This window comes from Stenella coeruleoalba (assembly GCF_951394435.1).
Source record: "Stenella coeruleoalba genome assembly, chromosome: 2".
Classification (NCBI taxonomy): domain Eukaryota; kingdom Metazoa; phylum Chordata; class Mammalia; order Artiodactyla; family Delphinidae; genus Stenella; species Stenella coeruleoalba.
In genome coordinates, this window is record NC_137147.1 from 42,076,213 (window position 1) to 42,100,739 (window position 24,527).

Genomic DNA, 24,527 nt, shown 5'->3' on the forward strand with positions numbered 1-24,527 from the left:
GATCATCTCAATAGATGCAGAAAAAGCTTTTGATAAAATTCAACATCCATTTATGATAAAAACTCAAGAAAGTAGGCATAGAGAGAATATAACTCAACATAATAAAGGCCATATATGACAAAGCCACAGTTAACATCATACTCAATGGTAAAAAGCTGAAAGCATTCCTTCTAAGATCAGGAACAAGACAAGAATGCTCACTCTTGTCATTTTCATTCAACATAGTTTTGGAAGTCCTAGCCACAGCAATCAGAGAAGAAAAAGAAATAAAAGAAATCCAAATTGGAAAGGAAGAAATAAAACTGTTACTGTTTGCAGATGACATGATATTATACACAGAAAATCCTAAAGATGCCACCAGAAAACTACTAGAGCTCATCGATGAATTTGGTAAAGTTTCAGGATACAAAATTAACATATAGAAATCTGTTGCATTCCTATACACTAACAACAAAATATCAGAAAGAGAAATTAAGGAAACAATCTCATTTACCATCACATCAAAAAGAATAAAATACCTAGTTCTTTTCTTTAGTTCTTCGCAGAACTAAAAGAAAAAATTTTTAATTTGTATGGAAACACAAAAGACCCCGAATAGCCAAAACAATCTTAAGAAAGAAGAATGGAGCTGGAGGAATCATACTCCTTGTCTTCAGACTATACTACAAAGCTGCAGTAATCAAAACAGTTATGGTGCTGGCACAAAAACAGACATATAAATCAATGGAACAGGAAAGAAAGCCTATGCACCTATAGTCAATTAATCTATGACAAAAGAGGCAAGAATATACAATGGAGAAAAGATAGTCTCTCCAATAAGTGGTGCTGAGGAAAATTGGACAGCTGCATGTAAATGAGTGAAATTAAAACATTCTCTCACACCATACACAAAAATAAACTCAAAATGGATTAAAGACCTAAATGTAAGACTGGATACTATAAAACTCCTAGCAGAAAACATAGGCAGAACATTCTTTGACACAAATTGCAGCAACATCTTTTTGAATCCATCTCCTAAAATAATGGAATTGAAACAAAAATAAAGAAATGTGACCTAATTATACTTAAAAGACTTTGCACAGCCAAGTAAACCATAAACAAAATGAAAAGACAACCTACAGAATGGGAGAAAATATTTGCAAACAATGCAACCAACAAGGGATTAATTTCCAAAATATACAAACAACTCATGCAGCTCAATATCAGAAAAACAAACAGGGCTTCCCTGGTGGCGCAGTGGTTGAGAGTCCGCCTGCCGATGCAGGGGACACGGGTTCGTGCCCCGGTCCGGGAAGATCCCACATGCCACGGAGCGGCTTGGCCCGTGAGCCATGGCCGTTGATCCTGCGCGTCCGGAGCCTGTGCTCCGCAACGGGAGAGGCCACAACAGTGAGAGGCCCACATATCGCAAAAACAAACAAACAAACAAAAACCCAATCAAAAAATAGGCAGGAGACCTAAACAGACATTTCTCCAAAGAAGACATACAGATGGCCAATAGGCACATGAAAAGATGCTCAACATCGCTAATTACTAGAGAAATGCAAATCAAAACTACAATGAGGTATCATCTCACATTGGTCAGAATGGCCATCATCAAAATGTCTACAAATAATAAATGCCGGAGAGGATGTGGAGAAAAGGGAAACATCCTACATTGTTAGTGGGAATGTAAATTGGTGCAGCCACTATGGAGAACAGCATGGAGGTTCCTTAAAAAACTAAAAATAGAGTTACCATATGATCCAGCAATCCAACTCCCAGACATGTATCTGGAAAAGATGAAAACTCTAATTCGAAAGATACATGCATCCCAATGTTCATAGCAGCACTATTTGCAATAGCCAAGACAAGGAAGTAACCTAAATGTCCATCGACAGATGAATGGATAAAGAAGGTGTGGTATATACAATGGAATATTACCCAGCCATAGAAAGGATGAAATGTTGACATCTGCAGCAACATGGATGGACCTAGAGATTATCATACTAAGTGAAATAAGTCAGACAAAGACAAAATGATACCATTTATATGTGGAATCTAAAAAAAAAAGATACAAAATGAACTTATTTACAAAACAGAAATAGACTCAAAGACATAGAAAACAAACTTATGGTTACTGACAGGGAAAGTGAGTGGGGAAGGGACAAATTAGGAGTTTGGGATTAACAGATACACACTACCATATATAAAATAGATAAGCAACAAGGACCTACTGTATAGCACACAGAACTACATTCAATATCTTATAATAACCTATAATGGAAAATAATCTGAAAAAGAATATAAAGTATATATATAAACTATATATATAGTATAACTGAATCACTTTCGTCTACGCTTGAAACTAACACAACTTTGTAAATCAACTATACTTCAATTAAAGAAAAAAGAAGCAGGTGGAATAAAAATATTTTAATCACAATAATTAAAATCATTTAAAATGCTTTTGCTAAAATTAAGAAACATCTTTCCCAAACAGAAAAAGTCCTGAAAACCAGAAACTGGGGCGGGGGGTGGGTAATGTTTAAAACGAAGCAGCACTTAGAAACATTTCGGCAGCTTTCGTATATCAGAGACTTGTAAGTGAACATCAAAACCAAATTATGATCCACAGAACAGCATTTTTCTTCTTCTTGTTTAATGGGAACTATTACAAGCAGACATGGCTAAAAGGCCATAGCAAAGAAAAATAGGTTCTAAAGTGAAACCTAGAGCATTTCAGTAACCAAATATCTGAGTGAAGCTTGAGGAGCTGTGACATAAGAAGAAACATGTGTGGACACATTTCTGAGTTTCCACAGGTTCTTGAATCTTCTATCTTCAGTGAGAAAAAACACTCAGACTCTAAGTTTCCCCGACAATGGGTCCTACTAGAAGTTTAAGGAATTCTAAATTGCTCTTCAGTAATTCTCAACCTTGAGTGCACATTAAAATCATCTGGGAAGGTCTTTTTTCTTTTTTCATACCAATGCCTGGGTCCCACTCTGATCAATTAAATCAGAATCCCTGGATATGGAAACCAGGCATTTTTAAAGCTCCCAGAGGTTCTACTGTACAGCCAGGGCTGAGACTCACCAGAAAAATGCTGAGAAAAGTCAAGGATGACTATAGTTACTGTGTTTGAATTTTAGTTGTCACAGAAAAAATTTTTCAGAGAGATAAATGTCTTTGCTAATGCTAAGCTGCCCTTCTTCTTATATGCTTACTGTCCAGTGTAGGATGCTTATTAAACCCCTCAAGATAATGACATCCACCATTAATTGAGCACTTATGTGGTGCCAGGCACCATGGTGGGTGCTACCCCCAACACAATTGATAATCCCCAGTATCCTGCAAACCAGGTATTAAACCCATTTACCCAGGCAGCTGTGAAGGAGGGGTTTATTTGCCCCATCACAGACCAAGGTGAAGAAACTGGAATTAGAACATACATGTGTCTGATTACAAAGCCATGTTTTATTTTCTTTTAATTTTATGTATTTACACTTTTAAAGTTAATCCAATCACATTTCAGAGGTTTATACACTATAAAGATTTATAAGGTGTACATGTAAGGTATATAAAAATCCACAGTAAATACAGTCATACCTAACTCCTGTCACTCAACCTCTCTATCACCTAGCCACTCAGTCTCCCCCCTTGGAGACCAAGTTAGCTGTTTTTTGTCTATCCTTCCAAAGATATTTAATGGATACATAAGCAAATATGTGTATGTAAGCATATGTGTATATACATGCCATATATTTGGATTCCTCCCACCTCATTTTAAATGATGGTAGCATAATTCATACACTATATTGCACATGGCCTTTTTCACTTTAACAATATATCTCAGATATGTGGTGTATATATATATATATAATGGAATATTACTCCGCCATAAAAAAAAAGAAACATTGTCATTTGCAGTAACGTGGACAGACCTAGAGATTATTATGCTTAATGAAATAAGCGAGACAAGACAAATACTGTATGACACCAATTATATGTGTAATCTAAAAAATAATACAAATGAATGTATATATAAAAGAGAAACAGAATAACCTTGAGCAACTTAATTTCATAACTAAGTACAGATAATTATATCTGTAGAAGAAATTTTTAGATGTCAAAAGTTATGCCCTTTCCACTATTCTACGCTGCCTCAGGATTCTAAGAAATAACACAGACTCATGATGATATCCATTTAAATTATTTTATTTTAAAATGTCACCTAAATACCCAAATTACACTTTTCATTTTAATAAAAAATTAAAAATTGTTTTTCTGAATATGTTGAAGGACCAAAAGGGTCTGAGAGATAGTTTTATGCCAGAGAAAAATGACCTCAAAACCAGCAGCACAAATACTGTACTGGCTCTCACTTTACATTCAGAAGGTATCTGTTCCCGAGGACTCTGTGTCCCCCTGGACAGTGCTGATGCTCAGAGACTGAGAGCGGTCCTCCAGGTTCACTGAGGCTGGTGTCACGGACATCTTGGCAGGTGATGTCTGCGAAGTGAAGAGTGGAACTGCTTTACCACCTGTAAAAAGGAGAAACTCCTTCAGCTAAACAAGTGTACCCGGGTATTTACATGCCTTAAATTTTCCTAAATAATATTGGGGATCAAAAAAGGATTGCATTTGTGATAATTTCTTTTCTCAAGGTGCTCAGAACTTGTCACAGAGGTAAAATACACCCTCCTTTCCACTTCCACCCCTGAACAATTAAGAAACAACATTTTAGAAGTATATGTTATGATCTGAATGTTTATGTCTCCCCAAAATTCATATGTTGAAATCCTAATGCCTAGTGTGGTGGTATTAAGAAGTGTGGCCTTTGGGAGGTGCTTAGATCATGAGGATGGAGCCCTCATGAATGAGAGTAGTGCCTTTATGAAAGAGGCCCCAGAGAGTTTGCTAGCCCCTTCGACCATGCTAGTCCTTCGACCATGTGAGGACACAGGAATCAGGAAGAGGTACCTTGATTCTGGATGCCCAGCCTCCAGACTGTGAGAAATAAATTTCTGTTGTTTAAAAGCCACTCAGTCTATAGCATTTTGTTATAGTAGCCTGAATAGACTAAGATGGTATACAAGTGCCCAAAGCTGTGGTACAGATGATAAATGCTAGGTAAGACCAAGTCAGGGAGGCAGTTTGAAATGAAGAATTCATTAATATGTTTAAAAAAACCCAGAGTTGACTACATATATATATATCTATCTGCATATACCCTAATTCACTCCTCTAAGTTTAAAAAGCACATTGCCTAAGAGCATAAAGAATGCCAACTTGGTACTATTTAAGACCACAAAAATCCTCATTTCAAATTTCATGTACTTACCATATATACATAATAATAAGCATCTTAAAAGTAAATTATCCTAAATAATCTTAAAGACATCTCTGAGTCAAGAGTCATAGTAATTTTTCTAAAACTCCTTTATACTTTTAAAATAGTTGCCACAGTAATAAAGTGAAATTTTCCATCAAGTTTTTATAGGGACCACAGTAAAAGTAGTCAGTTTTGGAGATTCAATGATGACTCAATCACAGCTGTTCAAGATGATCAAAATACTTGTAAAAGAAAAATTCCTTTCATATTAGGAAGTCTAACAAACACTATTTTAATATACCGTTCCTTTTTGTTACTTGTATCAATTTATTTTTAATGAAAGAGGAAAGGGAAATAAGATTTCGTATAATTATAGCAGTAGTACAAACTATAATGCAACAGCATAATCCTTTAAGAAGAAAGCAATTATTATATCAATTTAAATAGAACAAATATTTTAAATAGGAAAAGACTTGTTGAAATTTAGCTCTGTCAGGATATGATAAAAACTAAAATTAAGAAACATTGTTTATAAACTTATGGTTTATTCAGTACTTGTAGTCTCTGTGTCTGGAATGATACCAAACACATTTTAAATGCTGAAAAAATATATATTAAATAAACATTCAAGGGACTTCCCTGGTGGGGCAGCGGTTAAGAATCTGCCTGCCAATTCAGGGGACGTGGGTTTGAGCCCTGGTGCGGGAAGATCCCACGTGTCGTGGAGCAACTAAGCCCATGCGCCACAACTACTGAACCTGTGCTCTAGAGCCCGCAAGCCACAACTGCTGAAGCCCGCGCACCTAGAGCCCGTGCTCTGCAACAAGAGAAGCCACCGCACTGAGAAGCCAGCACACCACAACAAAGAGTAGCCCCCGCTTGCTGCAACTAGAGAAAGTCTGAGCGTAGCAGCAAAGACCCAACGCAGCCAAAAATAAAAATAAATTTAAAAAAGAAATAAATTTAAAAAAAAGAAACAATAAGAACTTCTTTTAAAAAATCTTCATAGGGGCTTCCCTGGTGGCGCAGTGGTTGAGAGTCCGCCTGCCGATGCAGGGGACACGGGTTCGTGCCCCGGTCTGGGAAGATCCCACGTGCCACGGAGGGGCTGGGCCCGTGAGCCATGGCCGCTGAGCCTGCGCGTCCGGAGCCTGTGCTCCGCAACGGGAGAGGCCATAACAGTGAGAGGCCCGCGTACCGCAAAAAAAAAAAACCTTCATAGGACATAAGCATTGTTTAAATATTCTGACATTTTACAAAGCCATGATGCAGAATATACAAAATAAACAAGAGAAGTATCCAAGATCAGAGCTTACCTCGTCAATAAAGTAAAAACCAATACAGGCTATAACTAAGGCTTGAGAGCAAAATTAATTTTCAACCTGTACAATTAAATGTTATCTTCCCCCGATTAAGAAAAATTCCATTCCTTGCATTACTTACATATCTGTCAAAAACTACACTGATGCCAGATATTCTTCTTTTCTTTGTTATCCAGTTTCACAAAACTGCTTTACATGTGCCTTTATTTTCTACTCTGCACATTAAATTACTGATTAAATTGTTCAGTGATGTAACAAGAGCTATAACTATTTTTTATTTTGGACCTTGAAGAAGTTTCCAAGTCTCAAGGAACATATTAAATTCAATTATTGTAAAGTTATGCTATTTCTTATAGTTACTGCCTTAGATTTATACAGCAATTAAAATTTTGCAAAGATCTTTTGCCCATCATATTATCTCATCCTAACAGTAATTCTGGGAGGCAGACAAGGTAAAGGTAACTGAGGCACAGAGATGTCAGAGAGGGCTTTTCTGAAAGCATATGCTCACTAACTAAACATCTATACAAGCCTACTGTATGTGTGGAGCTAAGATGGTGTAGAGAAGATGATACACAGGTGAAAAAGAAATAGTCCTCATCTTCAAGAAGCTTAAAACCTAGCAGTGGAGATAAACATGTAGAGGAATACTTGGTTTAAATTAGGTGGAAGTAGCAGGTGAGATAGGACTTAAAAGATGTGGAAGGCAATGAAGAAAAAGAGGACAACAAAATAAATGATGACAGAAATAAGAGAAGGACAAAGAAAGGTGAATAAAGAGAAAATAGAGGAACACAAAAGGAAAGTGTTAGATAAGTAGGAAGAGACCCAAGAATGAAGAGTCACACAAGGTAAGAGTCACACAAGGTTTTCAAAAGAGTCTAGTATAATTCACCTAATTCGTAATTGGTAGAGCTGAGACTACAACTCATTGCTTTTTGCCTGATACCAAATACCTTAATTATCCACATAAAAAATTAGTACTTTTAAAGGTTGTTGAGGGAAATTCCATTTTAGTAGTGGTATGTAATGGTAGGGGCAGCTAAGGAGAGGAGCAGTGATGAAGTTTCAAGCACAAGTCCCTTTATGATCAGTCAAGTCTGGGGTCCAAATGAGATCTATTGTTCAGTCACCTGGGAATGGTCCCATCAAGACTGTCAGTGTGAGGTTTTCATGTGGGAAGGAGTAAAAGAGGAAGGGGGAGGAACAGAGCATGGATTCCATAATAGGGCAGGACTAGGCTCATCCATTTGTTAACTCAATAAATATCAACTGAGCACCTATGTGCCAGGCACTGTTCTAGACTCTGGAGATTTCGGCAGTGAAGAAAACAAAGGCTCTAATCTCATTGACATCATATCCCAGCTGGATGTGAAGGGCAAATGACAAACAAGTAAGGAAACAAACATATATTATGTCAGGCAGTGATGAGTGCTATAATGAAAAATAGGTAAGGGGTATGAGGGAGAATGAGTGATAAGGGACTTTTGGAAAGTTACATAACTTCTCTAAACCGTCATTTCCTCATCTACAAAATAAAGGTAAGAGTACCTACCTCAGAGGGTTTTATGCGGATTAAATGGGATAATGCATATAAAGTGTTTTGAATAGTGCTGGCAAATCAAAAGCACTTAACAGATTAGCACTTACTTTTATGGAACTGGAAAGAAATTATCCTAAGAGGCAATGACCCTCAGAGTGGGCTGCAAAAGGCAGTCGACTTAGGAGAGAGGGATAAGAATGTGTCACTGAAATACACTAAGAAAAAACCCCCACAGCTTTAGAAGGCCTCCAAATAATTAGGCTACGTTTAACTCTAGTAACTGAGTTTTTTTTGGTTGTTTTTTTTTGCGGTACGCGGGCCCCTCACTGTTGTGGCCTCTCCTGTTGCGGAGCACAGGCTCCGGACGCGCAGGCTCAGCGGCCATGGCTCACGGGCCCAGCCGCTCCGCGGCATGTGGGATCTTCCCAGACCGGGGCACGAACCCGTGTCCCCTGCATCAGCAGGCAGACTCTCAACCACTGCGCCACCAGGGAAGCCCTAGTAACTGAGTTTTAATCAATGAGTTATATCAATAAAATACATCACCTTATCTAAAGGTGTTTGTTAATGTACATTTTGGAAAGGTTTTTTGAAGCGCTCATTTACACAAGCTAAACAGTCACAGTTTTAGAGCTTTAAAAGAGAACTTTTTAGACTGGAAACGTTTTTCAAAAGCATCACTGTTAACAGGCAAAAAGAGTCACATTCATATGCAGTTATGGTCCTCACAGAGTTTAATTTGTTTTTAAAGAAAAGACATAATATCTTAATAAATCATCATTAAAGCAAACATAAATTTTCTACCTATATTAAATGTAGTTTGATGCTTTCAAAGTTTGACTTTTTAACTTTCCACAGTCATGTCATTACTCTATGATGTAATTGTTTCAACAGCTGTTTTCAGATTTGTTTTTAAAAAAGGGAGATTATTCCTTGATTCTGTGGGTAGGCAGTACGTCATTTAACCTGGCATGCATTTAAGCAGGAGATGTCACTGAGCGAGACCATGTATTTGAAGCATCCTAAGTCGTATTTGTAAAACTCTTTAGGCATTTGAAATTCAATTTTTTTGCTTTAAAAATATTTAAAATTCATAAAGAAATTTTGTTTTCTATTCTTTGATTGTAAGACTAAGGAACAGAAAATCTAAAACTAATTTATTCTAAGTAATAAAGTAATAATACAAGATTTTTTATGTCCATTTAAGAATTTGCCTGTATATCACATGTGTATTTTTAAAAATACATATACAAAACTTTCTAAAAGCTTTTTAGGTTTAGATAATCCATTTCATCAGCAGGTTTTAGATTCTGACTCTAATCTTCAAACAGTTGGTAACCCATTATTATGTCTCTGTTATTTGCAAACTGAGAGGAATCCAAACAGAGTATTCTCTCCTAAAACAACAGGAGACAAGCAGAGAAAAGAAGTAAAAAATTCCTCAGTAACTTCACAGAAGAAGGTAGCACTGCACACTCCCTACTCAGATTCAGTAACTGCACATGGCATAAGCCACATAAACTTATGGGATTCTTCTATGAGTTGACGAATAGATAGTATAGTGACTTTAAATTGCCTGGATTTGGGTATTTCTACATGCAGATCAAGATGAGTTTCTTATACACTGCACATTTAAAAATAAAATTAAAAAGGAAACAAAGGTAATAATCTTTAATCAAGTACCCGAAGGATCTGAATCCAGAGTCCATGGATGGGTGACCCAGGATCTATTTGTGAATACCCTGAAACCATATGCAAATTATTTTCATATAAGTACAGTTTGGAAAGGAGACAGGTAGTCATAGCTATCAATGTCTCTAAGGGGTCTGCGGACCCTAAATACTCAAGAACATGTGCAGATGAATTACACTCTCAGTTGTTTTCCCAGCCGTAGTGGTGAAATACAGGGGTTCCTCTCCTGTTAACTGCGGATGCCTTATTCTCTGAAGGCAATGTTACTGCAGCACATAGGAGACTGCACTGTAATTATTTATGTGTCTGTCACTTCCACTGGACAATATATTCCTTAAGAGCATGGACTGCAACTTACACTCATTGTCTTCCGAGTGACTAGTACAGTAGGTACACACTAAGTATCTGTGACCTTATCTCTTGTATTACTGTTATTTGCTTGTGGGTCTGTTGCTCCTGTTAAATGTGCCCCATGAGGACAACAACTTTGTCTTGTTTACGTCTGCATTCTACAAAGTTGTAGCATAATGCTAGGTACACACTGGGCCTTAAAATGATTGCTGAACCAAACTGATTTGTTTCTACCTAGAGAGTCTGTGGTTCCTTATGGCTACCAGCTTGCTTAGACTCATCCAGTCTTTAAAATCAACCCTGAGTTCCAGCAAAACAGTTGCTTCCCAGATGTCTATGAAAATGTTACAGTATTTCAGCTGTGTTTTACTGAGTTCTTGAAGCATTTTTTCCTGTCCACCGTGGGTTCATCTACTCTTGCTTAAATTCCTTGTTTAAGCAGCTGCTAAACTCTCCTGCTGTATTCAATTCTCCTCACATACTTAACCCAGCCCTACAGATTTTGCAACATCATAGCTTCAGTGCTTGAGAACAAATACTACAAGCCTTGATGAAGAAGATGCCTGGTCATTTGATGTTAAGTATATAGTATGTAAAATGAGATTTGCCTCCGCTTTACAGAATTAGTCAGTATTAAACATTTCTTTCCTTACTTTCATGTTTAAAAGAGTGATTTAAAATGTTACTATAATCTCATCCCAAAATGTGTTTTAGAAATAAACACCCTATTACATTTTTTAAGTTTACTATTGCTTCTGTTTTTTAAGTGAGTTGACAAATGCTTATTTTAAAATTTATAATTTAAGATAAAAATACAGCAGTTCCTATAGGAAGAATAAATGTATTGGCACCTGTAAAAACAAGTCCAAATCTTTTTTTCTCCAAAAAGCAATAGTTAACGTGAAAGATTTGTTTCTTCTTATGCCAGGTTCCAGCTGCTTCACTTTGTTTAAAACTGACTTCAAAGTTTAAACAGTGTCCTGTCCCAACAAATAACCTCCCCCAGATGGAATTATCTCGAGTACTAGCCTCAGTGCTCTGAATACCACACCTGCAGCCTTTTAATTCAACATTTTATAAACTTTCCAAAAGGAAATGATAGATTTTTTTTTGTCTCCTAACTTTTGGAGAGTTGAGTTTAGTGCATGAAGGGAGTTCTATACCTGGAGTAAGTTTATAGATATTTTAAAAGAATAAAAAGTTGGAATTATTTTCTCTACTGTGTTGATTATTATGAGAGAAAGAAAGAAGGAAATGAAAAAAATCTGAAACTTTTAAAGTAAAAAATCTTACCTGTAAATACGGATGCTAGGTACAGATTGGGCTCAATTTGTGTCCGATCCATATCACCTGGTGAAGCTACAGTTAAAAAATTTTTTTCATAAGAAAATCAGTTAAGCATAGAAATAATCATGATTCATTCCTGCTATTAAAAAAAAAAACAAAACCCACAAACCAAATGCACTCCCACAGTTATTTTCATAAAACCAGGCAAACAGAAGCCTGACCTTGTGGCCTTAATATAAAGAAGGAAGTTAAACAGCTGAATTTTAATGACCGCCAATAGAATAATACTTTAACCTAATAGATTATTATCTTTATGCATCGAAGATTAGGGAAAGGGGGAAACCAAGGATCATGAAAGAATTTGCATAATTATTTGTATTTAAAAAGAGAAACTCATGGGCCATTTCTTCCAAGGCTAAAAGTTTTCACAGATTCTCTTACTTAAGGATTTAATCATTATAAAAAAAAGTTTAGAATTTCCCTTCTCCCTAGGCCAGCCTGGGGCATATTGCCCAACACAATCCATGTGAAAAAAACAGTAAAGTTGTCAGGGAGCACAGAAGAACACTACCCTGTTAAACCAAAGCCAAATTTTAATATTGAAATGAAATAGGCTGGGGAAAAACTCTTTTTATAGCTAGAGAATTATAAAGCCGAGAAAAGTTAAATAACTGAAGAGAGAAACCTGTGGTACATATAGTTCTCAGGCCAAAAAGATACACTGGGTGCCTAAGGCATATGCCCCAGTTGATGGCATGCTGTTAACCTCTGCTCTGAAATATAGTCAGTTACTGTTAATAACCACTGTTATTCAGAATGATTCAGAAAAAATTTACAGTATGGTATAATCAGTATTTTCTGATTTTCTCTAAGATAAAAATCAGTAATCTCTCAAGCTTCCTTTATTTCACGAAAATTTCAGGTGGATTTGAAAGAAGATAATTAAATGAAAGTGATTTTAAGCATTACATAGTTCACTAAGCCAAGCAATATATTCCCACTGGTGACAAACATTCATGTTAAACTATTGTAGTTACGCTGTAGGAAACACATATTGAAATGTTAAAAAATTAAATGCATAACAGTTTGTACCTCTTAATCCCTTACACCTATGTTGCCCCTCCCCTCTCCCCAATGGTAACCACCAGTTTGTTCTCTGTATCTGTGAGTCTGTTTCTTTTTCGTTATATTCACAAGTTTGTTGTATTTTTTAGATTCCACATATAAGTCATATCATACAGTATTTGTCTTTCTCTGTCTGACTTATTTCACTTAGCATAATACCCTCCAAGTCCGTCCATGTGGTTGCAAATGGCAAAATTTCATTCTTTTTTATGGCTGGGTAGTATTACACTCTGTGTGTGTGTGTGTGTGTGTGTGTGTGTGTGTGTACACACCACATCTTTTTTATCCATTCATCTGCTGAGGTACAAACTATTATGTATAAAATAAGCTACAATGGTATATTTTACAACACAAGGAATATAGCCAATATTTTATAACTATAAATACAGTATTACCTTTAAAAATTGTAAATCACTATATTGTACACCTGTAACATAATATTGTACGTCAACTATACTTCAATAAAAAACTTAAAGGCAATACAGATCAATGAAGAAAAATTAAAGCTTAAAAAGTACAGTTTTAGAAGAAAATATAATTTTATAAGGGTGAATTTGTAGGTGAATACAAATTACTTATACACTGATAATCTGAAAATTGACCCAAATTGAGCATCTGATTTTGATAGTTTCTAAAAAAAAATCTTTAAATACATTTTTTAAATCTTTAAAAGCATTAAAAGTGCTTATTATGATGTTACTATTAGACACTATCTACATTCACTTCCCCCTCTGCCTTTAAGTTTCTGAGCGTTAGCAGTGAGAGAAGTCACTGCTAGGCACCTTTCAGATTCTATATAGCACCTACAGTACAAACATGGAAGCAGAGGTATCAGTACCACCGCAGAGGCCCCCTCCACTGAAGAACCATTTGTTTGTAGCAAGTAAATTAAATGACAGTCTTCTCTGAGGTGGTTGCCTGGAAGCCCAGAATTCAAACTAATCTATTGTATTATAGTAAGAAATAAGCAACAGCATCCCTTTCAGACTAAACAAAACTGGGTGGAAACTAAGAAAAAGAAAAAGAAAACCTACCTTAGGTCTAGCTAGGGTTCAATTAAAAAATTTTTTTAAAATACCTTTTATGTGTCCATCCTTATTATACTAGGTGCTGTGAAGGCCACAAAGAGTAAGACATTTTGTCTCAATCCTCCTTAACTGGAGGACTTCCCTGGTGGCACAGTGGTTAAGAATCCACCTGCCAATGCAGGGGACACGAGTTCAATCCCGGGTCCGGGAAGATCCCACATGCCATGGAGCAACTAAGCCCGTGCACCACAACTACTGAGCCTGCGCTCTAGAGCCTGCAAGCCACAACTACTAAGCCCATGCACAGCAACTACTGAAGTTCACATGCTCTAGGGCCCGTGTGCCGCAACTACTGAGCCTGAGTGCTGCAACTACTGAATCCCGTGCACCTAGAGCCTGTGCTCTGCAACAAGAGAAGCCACCGCAATGAGAAGCCTGCACACCACAACAAAGAGTAGCTCCCGCTCACCACAACTAGAGAAAGTGTGCGTGCGGCAACGAAGACCCAACGCAGCCAAAAAATAAATAAATAAATAAAAAGTTAATAAAGAAGGTGCTAAATAGTGTACCCAGATACTTTGGAAAAAAGAGCTGTGATACCTTTTTCAAACCAGTGATTTTCAACAAAGGGTTGGGGTAGGAGAAGTGAAAGTCTGAATCACTTCTGGGGCTTTCTCAAACCAACAAGAGCTCCCTTCTATTCTGACAGGCTCACACTCCAATGGGGATGTATCCCCCAGAGGGAGTTGCTGCTACAATGGAACACTCTTCTAAATTCATAATAACTAAATGGGAATTTTATACACTCCATTTTTTTTTCAATAAAAAATGGAGAATGTTTTCTCTAATATTCAGGTCCTTTGCTTAATAAAAACATTTTCTTGAAACTTTCAAAAGCAGCTTATTTTTGCTTTATTAAAAAATGAATTTTAACTAAAAAAAATAACAACTATTTCATTAGTCCAAACCAAGTAAATGTTAGTCATCTCTTTACAGCCAACAAAAAGCTAAATTATTAGTAAAATTGTCTAAATTAAAATAACATACAAAATCTGTTATTTTTTTTAAAGGAATGTCTCCAATAAGCCACTTCATAGGCTGAAGTAAAATTACTGCAATGCCAGATTTCCTTAAAGGACAAGAAAATAAATGGTTCCCTCCATTATCTTTCTTCATTTTCCCTAAGATGCCTACTTCAGTTCTTTGTATATAGTTGTTCAAGAAATATCCAGCTGACCAATGTTTCTGAAAACTTTATATGGAATGGATATAATACTCTATGATCTTTTATAGATCATTTTCTAGAAAAAATTGTTTTTTTTCTGTTCATTCTATACTGTGGTATGCAAGATAAAAAAATTTTTTGGCAAGTAAATAACAACCAGACACTCTTATTAGAGAGACAGCTGTAAGCTCGAGGCTAAAAGCACAGACTTAGAAGCTAAGCTACCTGAATGCAAATCACAGTGCCAACCACTGTGAGACCTGGGAGAAATACCACACTCCGTGAAGTATCACCACTTTGTGCTTCTATTTCCTCTTCTAGCTCATAGGTTTCTTATGATCATTAACCGGAATGATATATATAAATAACTTAGAGCAGTGTCTACAGAGGCACTCAATAAATGGTAGTTGTATTATTATTTAACCTATGATTATTTTCTAACTTTTTCCAATTGACAAAAAATTGATCTCATTAAGGCAATCTTTTCAAAATATATTTTGACAGGGAGACTTTTGGTTTAAGATCACATATTACAGCAGTAGAACTATAAGGGATCTCAGAGATGATCTTATCCTTACTAATAAGGAAATCGTGATTCAGGAAGTTTCACTGACAAAGAAATCAATGTCACAAATTAGTAGTAGGAACTAAAAACCCATAGTAAACAGTTCTTTCCCCACCACCCAACATTTTCACACTCTTCTACCAAGATGTATCTTCAGATATTGAGACCTGTAAGAATAATCAGAAATTATCTGTTCTACTTTTTAAAAATTGTCAAGGAAGGAAATATATAGTATGTTGAAGAGCATAGCCTTTGATTTCAGAATTGGACTTGGTTTGATTCCTAGCTCTATCATTTATTAGCTGTGTAACCTTGGGCAAAATATGTAACCTCTCTGAGTCTCAGGTTCCTCAAATATGAAATGAGACGACTATTACCTACCTAATTGGACTGATTAAGGATCTTAGCAGAGTGCATCACATAAAGGAAGTAAACATAATAGCAGCTATTACATATTGTCATTGCTGTTATTATAACCATAAACAAAACTCTCCTGTACCAAAACTGGGGGAGAATCTTTATCTCTACAATGATTTCTCCTAATAGTCAAAAAAAAAAAAAAAAAGGCCAACATGTCAATATCAGAGTTGACTATTCTCATTTTTTCCTGTAGCTGCCTCATAACTGTCACTTGCTGGTGATAGGGTTTACTGGAAGTGTGAATACTGTGCTCTGCAGGTGAGGATTAAGGTAGCAAACACAACTTCCACCATGGCCAACGTGCTTTGAAAACTGCTTATCAAGTTTGTTGGTTCTTACACTTCCTCATCCCGCTGTTCAAAATTGAGCAAACATAATACTCACTGGTATTTAAGTGAAAGAATGAGAAGAGAAAATTTCTAAATATTTTATCTATAAATTTCTATTAACATTTCTGTGGAAATTCTGAGTGGATAATATTGACTAAAAATTGAGTCATAAATTACCTATGAATATAATTTAGCCTTTTACCTTTATCACAAAAGGCAAATGTGTTAACCTTTATTTAAATGTTTAAAAGTACCACAAAATAAAAACAAATGATCTTAGATTTGGAAATAGAATCCAAGGCTGGGAAAGCAGGGATACTGCTGAAAAAGCTTTAAATGAGGGCACACCAACGGTACCGGGATTGTACCACTTGTACACTATGCTTCTTCCAAACACTCACCGTATTTCAGTACTTTAACTTATTTTAAATGGTCATTCAAAATCTTGTAGCTATATGGTGCCAATTTGAAAGTAACCATGTTGTATTTCAAAAAGTGGTATTTAAAAGGATAGGAATCTGGGCTTTATGTTCTACTCTTGTATTTAAAAAATTTTTATTTTTGGTTGAAAATTTATCTTCTGCTCTGTAATACTATCTTTAGTAAGAATCACTAGTATAGCAATACTTAAAGCTGTAAATCATTATATTATTGTTTTAAACAAATTCTTTATGTATTTAAGAAAACCATGTAGTACTACAGGACTGTTAACTGCAAAACAAGGATATAAAGATGAAGGCCTCCAAAACATGAATTTTTTTAACCCAAAAACAAGAGTTTTTAAATGAGTGACATCCAGAATTTGAAACAAATCTAATAAGGAGAAATCTACAATTAGTAACATTCAGAATAGCTGGTGCTTTTATACTAATTTGAGTTCACTGAAGGAACAAAAAAGGGAATATTATTAAAGTAGTTAAATATATATAGAAGAAGTTAACACTTTTGAAACAAATAAGTTACTCATTGGCTGCATATCTAATAGGTATACAACTCTTGTCAATAATAGGATTTTCAGAAATAGTATGTTGGCAGCATAAAAGCTTATATTCAAATGCCAGGAAACTGATTAGTAATTCAGAAAATAGATGACCCACCTAACCTGAATGCAGACATGATTTATTTGAATAATGTACACTCAATTATTAAGGCTCATTAAAAACCATTTAAGTGCTTGAATGTATTGCTGTGTAGTGTAATGACAAAGAGAGTTCCTGCCTTTCAGGGGCAGGAATGTCTAGAGAGACATTCCAGCATTAAAATGTGGTTGAGAACGGAGAGACGATGTTTTAGTAGACAACTTTATCTACAGGGTGCTTCCTGTTGGTTGAACAGCCTATGACACAGCTACTAAAACAAATTCCCCTCAGATAATCCTTTATAAAAACATGCCATAATGGTTTGAAAACTAAAAGAATCTTAAAAATTACAATAGGTTTGCCTTGTGAAAGAAGCCATACGTTCTGTACGATTTCATTTATTTAAAGTACAAAAACAAGAGAACTAATCTATGCTGCTAGAAGTGAGAATAGTGGTTATCCTTTCGGAGGTGGAAGCTGTGTCTGAAAGGGAAAGTGAGGGGCTTTGGGGGTGCTGGCAATATTGTTTCTTGAGCTACATACGGGCTTTACAAGTGTGCTCAGTTTTTGAAAATTCTTTCAGCTGTACACTTATGTGTACTTTTCTGTATGTATATTATACTTCCAGAAAAACTTGAGGTTGAAAAAAAAACCCAATAGGTTAGTCTCATCAATTAAAAGATGATTCCCTTAGGGGCTTCCCTGGTGGCGCAGTGGTTGGGAGTCCGTCTGCCGATGCAGGGGACACGGGCTCGTGCCCACATGCTGTGGAGCGGCTAGGCCTGTGAGCCATGGCTGCTGAGCCTGTGCGTCCGGAGCCTGTGCTCGTCAGTGGGAGAGGCCACAACAGTGAGAGGCCCGTGTATCACACACACACACAAAAAAGATGATTCCCATATAGTTTTAAACTGCTTTTCCAATGAATGAAAATGCCAAATAACTAACAGTACTAGGTAGGCTTTTACATCAAGTTAACATCAGCAGCAGGCCACACTGCTGACTAAAGACAAATTCCTTCCTATTTCTTTTCTTAAAATCTTGAAAAACCTGTAAGCTGAAATTATTCAGAAGCAGAAGGTGAGTTTTTGCTTTTGTCGCTGTTGCTTTAGTTTGACTCTCACAAGTCTAGTCTGACTTACTACTTAGGATGCTTGATGTTCACAACAATCACCCACTCAATTTACTTGAAAGCACAAACCAATCTCAGTTTAACTAATCTTGAAGGCATTTCTAAAAGCATTTCTAAAATATTAATACATTCTGGGACTTCCCTGGTGGTGCAGTGGATAAGACTCTGCGCTCCCAATGCAGGGGGCCCGGGTTCAATCCCTGGTCAGGGAACTAGATCCCACATGTATGCCGCAGCTAAGAGTTCACATGCCACAACTCAGGAGCTGGCAAGCCACAACTAAGGAGCCTGCCTGCCGCAACTAAGACCCGGTGCAACCAAATAAATAAATATTTAAAAAAATATTAAAACATCCTGTAAAAGCCACTTAATTCCTTATTTTGGATACAAAAAAAATCCTTGTTGCTTCAGTTTATGTCTATAAAGCAATGATATCATAACTACATTTAAACTCAACTATAACTCTTACTCAATAGTAATTCATATAACTTTAATTACGTGAGGCCACAGATTGTTATAGAACGTCACTATTATCACATTCTTATAAATGATATTTGATAACTAACAAAGCTGAAGGCAAAGTAGGTCCCTAATATAGTTACTTAACAGTTTGAATCTAAGAGCTTCTATAATTTACACACAGAAAATCCATTTTCCGAGATGGAAATTCTAATATGAAAACCTCTCTCAAGTTCTGGCCTGTGACTATAGCTAAAAATACAGTGTATTATTTGTGTAGTCTTTACAGTGGATTTTGCCATATCTAGTCATTCCTAACTAAATTTGGAAACAAAAATTAAATGTGACATAGTGACCAGTTCACGTCCCTCAAGGCCAGACCTGGTAACTTTTGAAAAAGAATGAAAGAATGAAAAATGAGCTTTCAAATACAGGAAGCCACTAGAAAATAAGAACAACACTATTCCATATCCTAAAATTAGAGCTTTAAAGACTTTCTGTTGACTAGTAAGTTTCGCGGTGAGGGGGCAGGCAGGCAAGGGGGAATTTCTGCTCAGTGTACACACGACACCAAGGGGAATAAGGGCCAGTCCAAGTTCTATGTTACCATTACTCTGGGTAATAGTTCCAAGCTGTGAGGCACAGCTGTATGGGCCCTGCCAGCAAGGCCATCGCAGCATGCTTTGATAGCATGGGGCCCTGAAGTGTCAGGATATAGAGAAGGCAGCAGTTGTTGGCTGTGAAAACAGTCTGATACAAACCAGATGGGAACTTACTAGATGGGCAACACAAAGGAAAACAATTGGCTCATTCAACAAAGTCAGGCCCCTGCCCCAGAGAATTCACAGAAGACAATAACAGTCACCCAGAGTTGATGCAAACAAGAAACGGCCATGTGGTTACAGTTTAAAGAATTGTTTTTCCTCAGACTAAACGAAGTTTTGCTTTCTAATTCTTGTATTCATTAACTGTAGTTTGGTGTACAGGGCTTTTTGCCAAAGAAAAACATTTCATTTATACAATATATATTTTTGTGACACCAAGAGAAATATATGGCGGCATAGAAATTTTATGCTGCTTCCTGTAAAGTGTTATGAACATAGGTTAAGCTATTTCAAGAAATTGGCAAATTTAGAAAATGATTTATCAGGCTGACACAGTAATTAGAAAATAGCCAACATAATATTTCCATGACTTCCTAAGTCTGATTTGTTTTAACGTAGGCAGAATAACACAAAGGCAGTAATCACAGACTTTCGGAACTACACTTCTACCTACGTGATTTTTTTCTGACTTTATTAGATGGGACAGTATTATTGCAATTATATTCACAGGAAAAAAGTGCCAGTGTTCTCCATAACCTTACTACCTGAGTCTCATCACACTAAAAAGTACCTGTCCATCTTAAGTTGACAATATAACAGAGATTAACAATTAGATTCTAAGATAACTTTTGGCAATAACATTTCACTTAAAGACTTTGTATGTATATATTCCACAACAGAGCTGTTTGTTCTGCTATTTTAAAAGATAGTAAATAGCATTCTAGCTTAAAATGATTCACAGGTAACTGCATCTTTTTCCATTGGAAATCCCAGCACAACCTGGGCCTCTGCATTTACTACTAATTTAAAAACACACCCAAGGGACTTCCCTGGTGGTCCGGCAGTTAAGACTCCGCACTTCCAATGCAGGGGGCCCGGGTTTGATCCCTGGTCAGGGAACTCGATCCTGCATGCCACAACTAAGAGTCCACATGCTGCAACTAAAACGCGGCACAGCCAAATAAATAAATATTTAGGGGGAAAAAACCACACGCACACCCCAAGAAAGCCTTATATTTGTAATCACTATTCTTAGGTGATGAATAAGGAGCCCATCAAAGAAACTCTGAAAATAAGAGCATTTTTCATGTACGTATTTGAACATATTTTATAATTAAGTAAACTGTTTTGTTTCGTACTTTCATAATAAACACATTGGTTTCTTAAAAGAGAAGACATGTATCTGTGGAACTGTGAAAATTACTGTGGTACTTGAGACACAACTCAGGTTTCCCAATTTGCATTTGCTGCACTATCCAGATTATTTTCATTGACTCTTCCCACCCTAAAAACTGAGGCTGAACACGTGAACACACCCTTCCTCAGTCTTCCTAATCTTAATAAATGGCACTATCATTTGCCCAGTAAGTTTCAGACCAGAAATCTAGGAGTAATTAATCCTTGACTCTGCTTTCAATTACATTCCACATCTAATCTGCTTTAATAAGTAATTTTTGAAATAACGTTATTCCTCAGCTTTATCAGGTATATGCCATCAGTACACAGCCTGAACCTGACCACTGTGACACCTCCACTAGGGCACAAGCCACCATCACCTCTCATGTGTAATACTGCAACGGTCTTCCAGTTGATCTCCCTGCTTCCATGACTGTCTCCCTATGGTCTGTTCTCCACCTAGAAGCCAGGGGGAACCTTTTAAAAATGTAAATTAGAGTTTGTCATTCCCCAGCTCAAATCCTCCATAGGCTTTTCATCACACTCAGAATGAAATCCAAATTCCTTCCCAGAGTCTGCAGGGCTCGACAGGACCTGCCTACATCTCCTATCTCATTTCCTACCACAGTTCCCTTGCACACTCCCCTCCAGCCACACTGGCCTTCTTGCTGTTCCTTGGGCACAACAAGTTCATTCCCACCTTAAAACCTTCATTCTTCCTACTTTTTCTAGATGAAATACTCTTCCCCAAATGTCTGCAAGTTTTCTCCTTCCCTTCATTCTATATGGAAATGCCATTCCTACAGAGAGGACTTCCCTAACCACATGATCTAAAGGAACAAACCACTTACTTTGCTTCCTTCACTATTCATCCCTGCTTTATGTTTTTTTAAATTGATACTAGTAGAAATATTAATACAAATTGACATAGACATTATTTTTAAAATAAATAAAGCAATACCTTTTAAAAATGTTTTGCTTTTTATTTGGAAAGAATTTCATACTTAAGAGAAAAATTACAAGAATAGTATAAAGAACACCTTTTTTCACTTACCCAGATTCACAATTGTTAACTTCTTCCCCATGTTTTAGATTGGTGTGATATTTCCCTGTAACTACATTCAGGTTATATACTCAGATATCCCATCCGGAGGCACACAGTATTCATCTGTTCCTCTATGGCGATACTAATTTTGATCATCGATTCTGGGTACTGTCCTATGTTTTCCCTTTATACTAAATGAACCAATCTATGAGGAGATACTTTAAGACCATGCAAATATCCTGCTCTTTATTAAAATTTCCCTCTACATTTAGCATTCATTGATGACCTTTGCCCCATCTAATCTTTACTAGGATGGTTACAAAATGCTGACTTTCCAACATTAGTAGTCACTCCACATTTGCCCGTTGACACCTGGCATTCTTCTGTAAACCTTTTATGTTTTTTCACAACACTTAACATCATCTGAAATTGCTGTAAATTAATTTACTTTTTTCTATGATGTACACAAGTATGTAAGCTCTGTGAAAGCAAGGATTTCAACTAGTATGTTCACCACAGTATCCCCAAGGTTTGCAACAGCACCCAGCACATAGCAACTACTCAAGAATGAATAGAAAAAGGAAGAAAACTGTTAACAAGGCCCTTGCACTAGATGGGAGAATAAGACTACCTAATACATTTGATCCAATAAACATTTACTGGGAACCTACCATTTAGGGTGCTGTGCTAGAGAGCAGGTGGTGCAGAGATGAATGAAGCAAGGCCATTGTCTCTAAGAAATTTACTTTCTAGAGAAGGAGAGGCTATAAGAAAATAATCCTACAAGGTATGATGCAAGGGCTAAAAGTGAAGTATATACCAAATACTACGGGCCCTTCAGGGACACAAAGTGGACCAAGAATGTTTGTTTCTAGGATGGAAAGGTGGTGAAAGTGGGCAAGGGAGGGTACAGTTCCAAGTGAAGACATTGAGAAAGGCATGGCGGAGGGGAGCTTAGGAGATACTGGTAAGTGTAGTAGGATGAGAGTTGAGAAGAAATAGAATTATGAAATGTGAATGGCCACAACTGACCTGAAGAATCATCAAGTCCAGCCCTCATTCTGTAGATAAGAATGAATGATCCTGCTTATTCCAACCTCATTCCCCTGCACTCCTGCTCTTTCCCCTTCTCCCCCTTCCCTTTCTCCTCTACTATCTCATGTAACCCCACCTTTTCCCTTCTTCCTATTCCCTCCCTTCCTTTCTCTGCACTCTTTCCTTCTCTCAGGATTGTATCTTTCTCCCTCTCCCTTTGTCAAGAGTAGAAATGAGATGGGATCAAGGCTGCAGGTGGAAGAGTTAGCTTTAAGGAGGTTTTAAAAAGCACGGCTCTTTCTTCAACCCAAAAGGGGAAAAAAATGCAAGGATTAATGTAAAGCCATAAGAAGTTGAAACTAGAGTAGTTATAAATGAAAGAGTAGAACTTTTGAAACACATTTGAAAGAGTAGAATTTAGAAAAACAAAAGCATATATTAAAAGAGAATTGAGGGCTTCCCTGGTGGCACAGTGGTTGAGAGTCCGCCTGACGATGCAGGGGACATAGGTTCATGCCCCAGTCCAGGAAGATCCCACATGCCGCGGAGCGGCTGGGCCCGTGAGCCATGGCCGCTGAGCCTGCGCGTCCGGAGGCTGTGCTCCGCAACGGGAGAGGCCACAACAGTGAGAGGCCCGCGTACGGCAAAAAAAAAAAAGCCAACTTAGGGAACTTAGTTCCAGCTAATTAGTACCCTACTACTTCTGAATGACATCATATAAGTCCAGGTCTTCATCTCTTCTGTTCCTTAAAGGAGATCACTCTATGTACATAAGGGAAATAAGAGAGTCAATAACTTGAATTCTCCCTAGACCAGCAATGAGAACTGTTTAAAGACAATCCCCTTGGAATTTCTTCTTCTTAAAGACATCATAAACACTGTTCAAAATCAATAAAACTTGCCTAGAAGACTTCATAGTCCTCAGCTTAAATTTTAATTTGTCTCTCCCATCTCTAAACAGTGTCTATGATTCTCATTTGTACTTCACTTCTAAATCACTACAGGTTTGCTTTGGTAGAACATGTCTTCAAAAGCTGCCATTAGGCCTGAATTACATGTTTACATATGAATTACATGGTTAAAAATATGCCTTTTACTTCACCAATGTTATTTGTTTTTTGTAGCAAAAGATGATCTTGGGAGATTTTTCCCACTTAAAAAAATGTTTTAATGATTCTGTAATAAAGCTAGTAGTATTAAGCCTACCCAGATGATGTTAGAACTTTGTTTGGAGTGGGGATAGGGAAAAGGCTGAGCCCAAAGGCAAAAATTGAGGGCATTTTATATAAATAAAATCTTATTCTATATAACATCAATAATAATAGTGATAATAGTGGTAAAAAGCAAAATTATTATGGATAAGAAACTTTAAATAAAGTATTAATTTAATAAAATAAAATATGTAAGTACAATAAAACGGTGAAAAATGTTTTTCAAGAACACATGAGGAAGGTTCCTAGGAATGACAATGAAATTATATCGCCTTTTGCCATTAGAGTTACAGGGTTTTTTCCCTAAGAAATTTAATCATTTTAATACCTTTATGTGTACCCAATACTGCCCCTAATTTTAATCC

At 36.7% G+C, this 24,527-nt stretch overlaps 1 protein-coding gene across 2 annotated transcripts in view; it reads right to left on the bottom strand.

Moving 5' to 3' along the window:
• Positions 1–4,043: 4,043 nt before the first annotated feature.
• KIAA0586 overlaps positions 4,044–24,527 on the bottom strand; it is a 105,527-nt gene continuing 85,043 nt past the window's right edge. For both annotated transcript variants that reach the window (XM_079911887.1, XM_079911886.1), the window contains 2 exons: positions 11,519–11,584; positions 4,044–4,526 (listed from right to left, as the gene is read on the bottom strand). In XM_079911887.1, the coding sequence (XP_079768013.1) occupies positions 4,375–4,526; positions 11,519–11,584 (218 nt within the window). In that variant the 3' untranslated portion in view covers positions 4,044–4,374. The remainder of the gene's footprint in view (positions 4,527–11,518; positions 11,585–24,527) is intronic.